The 10,938-nt window shown below is 39.0% G+C and overlaps 1 protein-coding gene and 1 long non-coding RNA gene across 5 annotated transcripts in view; one reads left to right on the top strand and one right to left on the bottom strand.

Moving 5' to 3' along the window:
* Nucleotides 1-555: 555 nt before the first annotated feature.
* On the bottom strand, nt 556-10,480 carry DYNLRB2 (dynein light chain roadblock-type 2). 4 transcript variants are annotated; one of them, XM_004058040.5, is made up of 4 exons: nt 10,376-10,480; nt 7,866-7,941; nt 1,548-1,715; nt 556-685 (listed from the first exon to the last, which is right to left on the bottom strand). In XM_004058040.5, the coding sequence occupies exons 1-4, from the start codon at nt 10,463-10,465 to the stop codon at nt 642-644; spliced, it is 378 nt and encodes a 125-aa protein (XP_004058088.1). In that variant the 5' UTR covers nt 10,466-10,480; the 3' UTR covers nt 556-641. The 4 variants fall into 4 exon arrangements, with proteins under 4 accessions (XP_004058088.1, XP_004058087.1, XP_018867145.4 ...); XM_004058039.4 differs by lacking the exon at nt 10,376-10,480 and adding an exon at nt 10,151-10,288; XM_019011600.4 differs by lacking the exon at nt 10,376-10,480 and adding an exon at nt 9,639-10,138.
* The window catches only part of LOC129527837 (uncharacterized), a 24,868-nt gene continuing 24,210 nt past the window's right edge, over nt 10,281-10,938 (top strand). Inside the window, exon 1 of the long non-coding RNA XR_008672936.2 lies at nt 10,281-10,380. This is a non-coding gene — a long non-coding RNA (uncharacterized lncRNA). The remainder of the gene's footprint in view (nt 10,381-10,938) is intronic.

Below are 10,938 nucleotides of genomic sequence, written 5' to 3'. Positions count from 1 at the left end.
TTCCATGATTTTCTGAATGTTTGCAACATCCAGTAAAAATAAAACCCTCTGGAGTTACCTACTCAGCCTTGTATGTATGAAACCTTGCCTAAGACTCATTCCTGGTCCCCTCAGACTGGTGTGCTAGAAGCACAAGTCCGAGGGATGGAGGAGCTGCTTCGGTTGGCACTGATCCCAGTGGGAACCATGCTTCTGACTCCCTACTGTCCTTATTTAACCTGGGAAACCACTGAACACTCTTTGAGTATTGGGACTTTCTACTCTCCTTATAGCTCCCACAATGGTCTACTGAATCTCCTTGGTATACCATAGAAATGGGCGAAATTCTACTTCTGTACTTGATGACAGCTACTTCTAGACTAAAATAATTATCACAAGGAGTGCTGTCTTACTAGAATCCTTGGTTTTGTGTATTATAAGACAATAGAGACATATATACCAGAATTCACTTATTGTATCACTAAAGTACAACTTCACAATATAATCAAAAGGGACTAAATGAGACATGCAGAACAGTTTAGATATAGAAATAGAAAAGAATGTTTGAAGGGTCAGTTAGATTGAAATAGAATTTTAATACTCATGAGAGAGCCAAGTGTTTCCAACCCAGTGTCGCTTAGACAGCCTTGGCCATCGCAGGTCTATTCACATGGATTCTGAATGACGATCAGAAGATATTCCTTATCTACGGAGAGATGGATAAAATCAATTCACCCTTAATTTAAATGTAATCAAGGAATATTTCAACTAGTCTGCTTTTTTCTTCAAAACATCACAGGGAGCTTGTGCAGACAGATGGTTTCCCACCCTATCTGCACGTATGAATTACCTGTTCAGTCTTTAGAAAATACCCATTTCCTAGGGCCTCAGAGATTCTGATTTCATTGGTTTGGGGTGCAGTCCCAGGAATGGAAAAAATTTTAAAAAGTCCTCCAAGTGATTTGATGTGTAGCCAGAGTGAGGACACTGGTGTAGGAAAAAACTTTATTCAGTTTATAGGCAATTCTGATTTGATGGATTTGCTGTTACAGAGGTTTGTTCTAGATTAGTTTAGCGGCATAGGTCCCATTATACAGTCATTTTGTAACATCGCGAACCTAATTCCTTCAGGGAAAGGAGTGTTTCTGTGGCTGATGTCTTCTGGTAGACCTGGGGGATGTACTTTCCTCACAGGCATGGCTTAAGAACCTACAGGCCTTGGGTTCACTGCCTACTTTATCCCCAGGACAGGGAACATTTCTCCCATTCTGCAGAGTCTGTATGCTAAGTTTGCTGAAAATGAGACGTACATTTTCTAAATTTTTTCATTACTAATAATAAATGCAAGTGGGCAAAATTCAACCTGTTCAAAAGTCATGGGTCATATTAATTGCTAATTTCATACAATTTTTTGGTTGGGATTTTTACATTCAAACATCATTTTGTAATAGAAGAATATTATGTTTTATATTGTATACTAACATCTGTACTTACCATTCATAGAAACAAGGCTTTTTATCTAGCAAATTAGAAAGATGATTTAACTAGGAAATGAAATGCCAAATTACCTGGAGCTACCATGATTTCATGTTTCTTTGATCTGATCCTAAGAAAAGTCAGGTCGTTCTGAGGATCAATATCACGAACTGTGCTTTTGGCTTTCATTGTCAGGTGATGAAGAAGGCCTGCATATTGAACAGTTGTTGAGTTGTCCAAGGTTGTTCGGATGGGAATACCTATTATGAAATTTAATTTTGGTTAATATTTTTTCTGATTAGAAAAGTAATAAGTACATTGTGGAAGTACTGGAAAACACTGATAGTTGTAAAGAAGAGAAAAAAGTGATGGCTTATCCCTCTCTGGTAACAATTTTAGTTTATTTCCCTCACATCCTTTTGTCTCTACATAGATTTTTAAGTATAGTTGTGTGAAACTATATTTACAAACTTGACTGTTGCTTTTTTCTTCATCAAATTATAACATACAAGTTGTCCTTGTTGACAATGTCATCAACATTATTTTCAATAACTGCATACTTCACTATTTTATGGACATATAATCAATCTCCTATTGTTTGGTCATTTGGTACCTTATATTTTTTATAGCTAATGGGGTGATGATGAACTTTTTTGTGCATAAATCTTTCAGAAGCCATTAACTGACTAATTGAGTACTAAGTTAACATATTTTTATATGAAATGCACTCCCCCGAACATCTTGTCTATAGTGAGTCTGCTCTGAAGTTCTTGATCTGTGACATGGTGTTAGTCTTCTTCCCTGAGGCCACAAACATAAAGGGATATCACTGCACATGCTAGAGGGTACATCAAAAGGGACTCCTCACACAGTATTTCACAAATCTTAAGTTTTATGTTAGAAAATGTGGTAATAAGGATATTGTAGTTTTGCTGTGCATTCCGTGGTTTGCACCCATTTTTGGCTTTATCACTATTAAATTTGGCTACTTGGGTGCTCTATTTTTTTTTTTTTGAGACGGAGTCTTGCTGTTGTAGGCCCCCCAGGCTGGAGTGCGATGGCATGATCTTGGCTCATTGCAACCTCTGCCTCCTGGGTTCCAGCAATTCTCCTGCCTCAGCTTCCCGAGTAGCTGAGATTACAGGCACCCACCACCACGCCCGGCTAATTGTTGTATTTTTAGTAGAGACAGGGTTTCACCATGTTGGTTAGGCTGAACTCCTGACCTCAGGTAATCCACCCGCCTCATGCCTCCCACAGTGCTGGGTTTACAGGCGTGAGCCACCATGCCCAGTCTGCTCTATTGTTCTGTTACATGAGTTTAAAACAGAAACTATTAAGTGGAAGATTCTAGCCAGAAGAATATGCAAGTGTAATTCAATTCAGTTGAAATCAATCTAACTCAACTTGGAACACCCAGCATTAATGCCTATTATGTACCAGGCACTGTGCTAGGTATTTTATATATATCGTATCTAATCAGAGATAGCCTTCATATTATTTTGAGAACTACCAGATAGCCAGGGATTTGATTTGCAAATGTGCTTTTATTTTAGGAGGGGATATGAAGGTGAATTTGGAATTGCTATCAAATTCCTTAGGTATCCATATTAAGGGCACTCAAGAAATGAGCCTAACATGGCTCCTGGTTTCCTTCAGAGAATGTAGGTCCAGAAACGATTAAACGAGACAAGCGCTTTCAAGAGTGGAAGAGTGTTACAAACTTAGGATTTTACCAGGTTTTCATAAAAATCTTGAAGACCATCAATTTTGACTTTGAAGACTGATTTCTCTTTCTTTTAAGATAACTGCTATGTCCAGAATGTTTTGCTAAACAGTATGAGGATAATATTTACAGGAAAACCTATTCAATAAATAAAGCATCATAAAAACCTTGCTAATCTTTTATTATGATTTGTTGGCCACTTTTTCTCTGGAAGGCAGTCAGCTGTCTTGTATACTTGAAGGTCACAAAGCATGGATCTTTAACAAGCAGAAAATGGAAATGTAGCAAGCACGCAACCTTTGATGGGAACTTTTTGACGAGCAGTTTTATTTTGCATCCTAAGTAGTGACTACCTACTAAGGGTGCAATGCTCAGTAGGAAAACAAGAAATACAACCAGAATAAATTATTTAAAATGTAGATGACAGGATTATGAATCAGATGCTCAGGTCTATTTAGTCTGTTCATGATCCAAGTCAATAAATAAAACAGCTAGCCTTTTTGAATAGTAAGTGTGCATGGTGGAAACACATGGAGTTTTTCATATCCGCCATACACACTTGGAAAAAATCAATCAACAAATATTTATTGAACCCTTGCTTGGCACCATGTGAGGTAATTAAAAAAATTATTGAGAAGTAATTTTAGCACATGGTATAAAATTTACCCACTTCCCTTCTGAGAAACAACCACTGGTTTCTTAGAAGCCTTCTAGAGACATTCTAGGTCTATTCAAGAATGTATGTGTTTGTGTTTGTAATCTTCATCTTAATGACACCATTGTCTATTCTGTATCTTGATTTTTAAATTTAATACTCTTTGGAAATTGTTTGATTCAGTACACATAAGTCACTCATCAGTGACTGAATAACAGTCCGTTGAATGGGTGTTATGTAATATACTTAATACGTCCTGCTGATGAGCATTTAGGCTGTTCCCAATCTTTTACTTTTGTAAACAAGGCTACAGAATATGTCCTTGGTCATCTCATTTCACATTTATACATTTATATATATGTGTAGGATAAATTCCTAAAATGAAGCTCCTAGAACAAAGAGCATGTGCATTCTAAAATCTAATGGCACTACTTTACAATATGACTCCCTGTGATCCTAGTAAGCCGGCACCCATTATTTCAATTTGTCATCTTCAACTGCACATTTGTGCTTTGGTTGATAGATTGTATTTCAAAATAAAAGGAATTGGCTGGATGGCTGTTACAATCTAATGAAACTCAAATGATAGATTGTTAGAAATGTCAGGAATATTTAAAATTAAGAGCCTGTAGAAATCAGACTTATATACATAAGAAAATACGACAGATCTGACTGCCTGGGTGACAAATATACATATTTGCCAGTATCTAATTCAATGATCAGTGTTGCAATATTGTAAACAATGAATGGTTTTATAAACGAGAAACCAATGCTAACAAAAATCTACTCTAATAAAAACGTGTAGCATTAGGCTAAATTGGGAAGACTACTTCACGGTCATCAATAGGAAGTCTGTGTTTCAGTAACAGTGAAACCGAAGGACTATATATAACATGGCATATGATGATATCTAAATGAATAAGCATGGTAGAAGTCTGACCTAACCACAAATATGATCTGAAAATGCTAAAATGATTTGCCTTGATTTAGTAGACCAAAACCGCTAGTAGAAAACAAGAATACATAAAACACCATCTTAGTTAAATATTTTGGTATTAAATTTCATGGGACTTCCCAAAGCTGAAAAGCTACAAAGCTGCACTGAAATAAATGATGCTTTCATCTAAAATTGAGTAGGTTGTTGAAATTGAGTATTTTATTACATTCTGGTCACGTAGCTTACACCATATGCCATTAATAAACATCGTTGTTATATACTTTGGTTATTAATAATCCAACCATAAAAATAAGCCCCTCATTTATATTTTAGGGAAAAAAGGTTAATTTGGCTTTCAGGTAAAAACTCTTAAGTACCCAGAAACCTTGAAAAGTGTCCTGAATCCTAATACAAACTTATCCTAGTAGAGGTTAATTAGAAGTTAATGGGTATTGAAGGCTGGGCGTGGTGGCTCACGCCTGTAATCCCAGCACTTTGGGAGGCCGAGGCAGGTGGATCACGAGGTCAGGAGATCAAAACCATGGTGAAACCCCGTCTCTACTAAAAAAAAAAAACAAAAAATTAGCTAGGCGTGGTGGCGGGTGCCTGTAGTCCCAGCTACTTGGGCGGCTGAGGCAGGAGAATGGCGTGAACCAGGGAGGCAGAGCTTGCAGTAAGCTGAGATCCTGCCACTGCACTCCAGCCTGGATGACAGAGAGAGACTCCGTCTCAACAACAACAACAACAACAACAACAACAACAACAACAACAACAGCTAATGGGTACTGAAAATAATATTTTGTTGCCTTTGGATAAGAGAAGTGTTAATTGAGGAACCTCAGGAAAATAAAGTGAAAATCACTTTTCATCTCACTACCCAGGGTGATCACTGTAACATATCCCTACCCTTCCTTCCCTATTTATTTGAAGTGTATGTGTGCACCTGGCCATAGATAGGATTAGAACATGCCAGTGACCGCTTTGTTCTCTGCTTTTTTCATCTAATGCTGTGAGTAGTTTCCCAAGACACTAAATAGTCTTCAACCTTTTAAATAGAGTAATGTTCATCAAGTAAAATTACATAGTTACTTTAAAAATTCCCCTACTGTTAAGATACATTTATTTACTTATTTGTTCTGTTTATTTATTTATTGCTATTATATATGATGCCTCAGTGAGTATCCTCACACCTAAATATTTTCTTCATCACTCTTTAGGATAAATTGCTAGAAGTAAAATTGTAGATCAAAGGGGGTGAATATTTTTCAGACCTTTGAGGCATATCACCAGGATTACCTACTTTAGACCAAGATCTTCCAAAGAATCACATTAGATGAGTGGTTCTGGCTGTCACAGGTGAATGCACCTGTACAGGGTTGAAGAGTGTCCCCCTAGACCCCCCAAATCCCCAAATTCAAGTCCAATATAAACCTCAGAAGGTGGCCTTATTTGGAAACGGGTCTTTGCAGATATAATTAGTTAAGATGAGGTCACATTGGATTCGGGTAGGCCCTAATCCAATAACTGGGGTTCTTATAATGAAACAGACAAACAGACACAAAGATGAGAATGCTACGTGATGATGGAGGCAGAGATTGGAATGATGTGTCCATAGGCCAAGGAACACTAAAGATTGACAACTACCAGAAGCTAGGAAGAGGTAAGGAATGGTCCTCCCACAGAGTCTTCAGAGACAGCATGAGCCTTCGGACATCTTGATTTCAACTTCTAACCTCCAGAACTGGAAGAGAATACGTTTCTGTTGTTTTAAGTTAACAGGCATGTTGTAGTTTGTTACTGTAGCCAAAGGAAACTAACACACCATCTCTATGAAATCACATGGACGGCTCATCTTCGGAGCCGTGGCAGAGTGTATGCAAATACCTGGAAATAAAATCAATGCCACCAGATCCACGTACTAGGGCTGGAATGCTTCCTGGAAATATTACGCATAGTTTGTGACTTACCTGTAACGCAGATCTTAAATCCTCTCTTCCCCCTGATTATTCAAGCTCGAAAATTTATTATGTTCTATTATCTCTCTCACTCATTTGGCCTTGAGTTGCTGGTTATAAAACAAATGTTTTATCTGTATAAATGAATTAAAAATCCTCACATTCTCATAACTATTTAATTACTATCAAGTATTGGGTATTATGCCAAGCACTCAACAATTATTGTCTCATTTAACAATGAAAACCCCCAGTAAAATAGGTTATTGTCCATACTTAGTGGTAAGGAGTTGTAGTTCAGAATTTAAGCAGACTTTCAGTTGGTAGTTGCTTAATAAATATTTACTGATGGATTTTTCCAAGGCACTGAGTTGGTAATAGGCCAATTCCATGGTTGCACCACAAATTATGTAAAGTAGCTACTCTTATTTTAACTAATGCTCTGGAATTTCTGGCACCCCTTGCCCTTACAAATGTCTGATTTAGCAATGAAACTAGCAGGAACTCTTTAAGAGGTTGCCACCATAGCTGAGCGTGGAGCAATGTGCCCAAGTAAATGTGATGTGGATTCTTAACAAGGATCGTGCAGCAAGAGCAAGTTTCTGGTAAGTCTACAGATTTCATAGTTGGAAATACATAGGGCCTTCTTATGCTATATCCACAAAGACTATATTATAAATGATATCATTAATTCTCAAAGGTTTTTAAATAAAATATGTTCAAGGAACAAGTTCCATTTAAAATAAAGACTGAAATTCTGTACGGTTCATGATGTTGAAACACAAACAAACTACCAACAATGATATTCTCCCTATCTTCTATATGATAGTTTTATTGGCACTTCTGAAATGTTGGAAGAGAATTAGCAAAGCTTTAAACAGTAAACAATGTATAGTGCTTCTTAGGAGTTTATAGACATTTTTAGACATGTTTTATTCATATTTATGTCCCCAGATCTTAGCAGAGTGTTTGGCATATAACAGATACTCAATAGATGTTTGGTTAAGTGAGTGCCAGAGCTAAAATATATAAATATATTTTTGATGTCAAATTCGAAGATGTTTGTCTTAAGGACTAACATGGCAAACAGGTTCCTGGTTGGCTTCTGTGTGTCAAGAAGACAGCCTGTGATATATTTACCTTCTGCATTTACAACCATAGTTCCAATAACCCCTTTATGACTCTGGATCCTCTTTAAGGTTTCTTCCACCTCTGCCTGAAAGAGACCAGGAAGATAATTAACCAAAAGGGCCCTGTGGTAACTTCAACCCTAAGGAGAATAATGTTTAGAAAGATACCTACTCTCCTACCTCCTTAACCTAAGGTGCCAGGTGTGATAATCTCAGATTTTTAAAAGACAGCTTTGAAATTGTCAAGTCCCACATAAATACCTACATAAGACCTCCTGGATACAATCCTGACGAATCTCTCGGCTTGAACCCTTGTAGAGACAGAGAGCTTACTGCCTCACAGGAGTTCACTCCATTTTTATCTGTTTCCATTTACTAGAAAAGTATTCTTTACATTGCATGGAAATTTGTCCCAGATTATCTTTCATTCATTGACCCTGCTGTATTCAAATGAAAATTCCTTTTCTACACTATAGTGCTTTAAATATTTATAGAGCTATATCATGGCCTCCCTCTGTCTAAAAGTAGTCCTTATTGAGAAATCTTATTTTCATTAATATGACCTAATCAGTTCAGATGATTAAATTTAAAGGATAGTCTATAAAAACAAAGTCTTCCAGGATTCTAGGATTTTCTTGATAACTATAGCTTGCGTCTCAGTGCAAGCTGAATGTTCAACTATGAGTGATTATTCTGGAATCTATTATTGTGTTTTAAACTCATTCGGAATCTTATGTGTAGAGTGTATTGTATGTTTTCTTCCCCTCTAGAAAACTCAAAGACAAGAACGATCTTTTCCAAACCTGCAAATTGTTCATGACTGAGCAATCACTGGATATTTTGAATTCTGCAAACAGTATTCTGCAAATTCTCTTGATGAAGGTTTGCTATATTCTTTTTTCCTCAGTATTGCACAGGTGAACATTTTGTTACTTCAAGATAGTTTTTCTTTGTACTTGGTATGGGCAGGAGCACTGATTTTCTCTATTTCAGCATCAGAGCCAATGTTTTCTTAACTTTAGGCATTTGTGTACTAGATTCATGATTCTTGCCATTATGAATGCCATGTATACTATTTATCTAGGTGTTCTTTAAATTATCTCACTGCTAAAAGCTTAAATAAATGCATTTTAAGAGGAAACCATATGTCACTACCACAAATGGAAACCTGATGTTATTCCTCATAAATAGAAATAACTGTAAAACGAACAAAATGAACAAAATGAAGAGAGAGCCTATCATTAAATTCTACTGCAATGAAAGCTCTGAGCCTGAGGCCTGCTCTTTGGATGAAAAAATGGAAATTTCCAAATGACAGTGGTATTAAGGACCTAATAGCAACAGAAATTTTCTCCTGTATGTAGTCTGAAGGTTGAACAAAATGGAAGAGGAATAACTTTCTCACGATGTGATTCACTCTTATTTAGCATTTCTCAGCCATCTTATGTAGCAACGAATGTTTGCATCTGACTTTGAGAAACACTACACTAAACCGTAAGTGTTGAACAGGGGATCAATAATTCACTGCATTTTGGGCAATCTTTAAGACGATGTCCACAGCTTCTTACAGCCACTGTGTCCTCATTTACCTTTCTCCCTTTACTTAACTCCCAAACTCCTTTCTTTTCTTTCCCTGCCCTTTCCATTTCTCCACCCAGTTGTTTCTCTTCTCATGAGTTGTAAGTGCTCCTAGTATAATTTCTTAATCCCCATCTCCAATCCCCGTTTCATTCTTCTCTTAACGCCCTTTGCTTTCCACAGTCTCTACTTTTTTTTTTCTTACCTCTTTTTCTGGGGGGAGGGGGGCGGGTCTCCCATCACTTCTTTCCTTTTTCTTTATTTCCCTTTCTTCTTTCTCAGTATCTTCCCTTCTCACCCTTCCATTCCCTTGCTTTCCCTGTCCCACCTCTTCCTTCTCTCTAAGGCTCTGATTTTTTTTCCTCTCCATCTCGGCCTCCCGCCCCCTCTTTGGAAACTTTCCTGGCTCCCCGGATGTCTCACTCCCCTGAGCATTCTTCATCCTCTAAATCTCTCTCTTCCCTTTCTCAACATCACCCGTCCCTATGTACCACCCCCGCGAAATCAATTCCCAAGACAGCTTCCACTCATCTAGACATCTTCTTGCCCCTTTCCAAGGCCTCCCTCTCGCCCCTCCAGGAAGATCCTGGAGCCACCAGCCTCCGCCGCGGCCCCTGGACCGCCCGTGCCTGGGCGGGCCCCAGAAGCTGGGTGCGAAGGTCCTTGCCGGTCGGCGTGCTTGGAACGGCGGGGCGTGGACGGAGACCCCAGATTTACCATCGCGGAGGCCGCGAAACTCTGGGCTCAGGCCGGCGGCACAGCCTCTCGGGATGTCAACAACGCTACCCTCCGTTGCTAGGAGAGAAAGAAGGAAGTGGCCCCACGGAAGCGTCAGGGCTGCGCCTGCGCGCTCGCGAGTCGGCTTTTTCGCCCTGGCCGCGCTCCTGATGCCTCCCGGCCGCCGTAGGCGAAGGTTAGCGGAAGAGGGGAGCAGGCGCTCACCTGAGGTTCGCCCAATCCTGGGGCGGTGGGTCCCGGGAGGAAAGAGGGAAGTGGGTCAGGCTCCCGGCCTGTGTTTGTCCATTCATTCATTCATTGAGGCACGAATTAATGTAATAACCACTCATTCGTTCAAAAACTGCTGATTCACCACCCACCAGGTGCCAGGGAGACGGACAAAATGCACCAAACAAAATGAACGAAACAGTACCGGAAGCAGTAATGTCCACGTGTGATACTTGCCCTGCAGCAAGTAAACAGGGGACAGGGCCATCTGACTTCGGGGTTGGGCTGCTCTAGGGGTTTGGTGATAGTCTTAGCTGCCTGTGACCGTCTGTTAGTACTGCCCTGTGCAGGGCCGATACTGTTCGCTCGCCTCCCAGTAGTTTTTATACTGAAGAAAAATATATCAGAGCATCAAATAGTACAACCTTATGTACTTAAAAAATTTACTTTCTATCTGTCTACTTTAAGATCAGTAGAGTAAGCACAGTTGCACATTTTATGTTCTCACCTAGTTATAGCACCCTCTTCCTGTTCTCAGCTCCATTGAAGAGTTGCTACTT

This window comes from Gorilla gorilla, chromosome 18 (assembly GCF_029281585.2).
Source record: "Gorilla gorilla gorilla isolate KB3781 chromosome 18, NHGRI_mGorGor1-v2.1_pri, whole genome shotgun sequence".
Classification (NCBI taxonomy): domain Eukaryota; kingdom Metazoa; phylum Chordata; class Mammalia; order Primates; family Hominidae; genus Gorilla; species Gorilla gorilla.
This window is presented reverse-complemented; position numbering and strand designations above follow the sequence as displayed.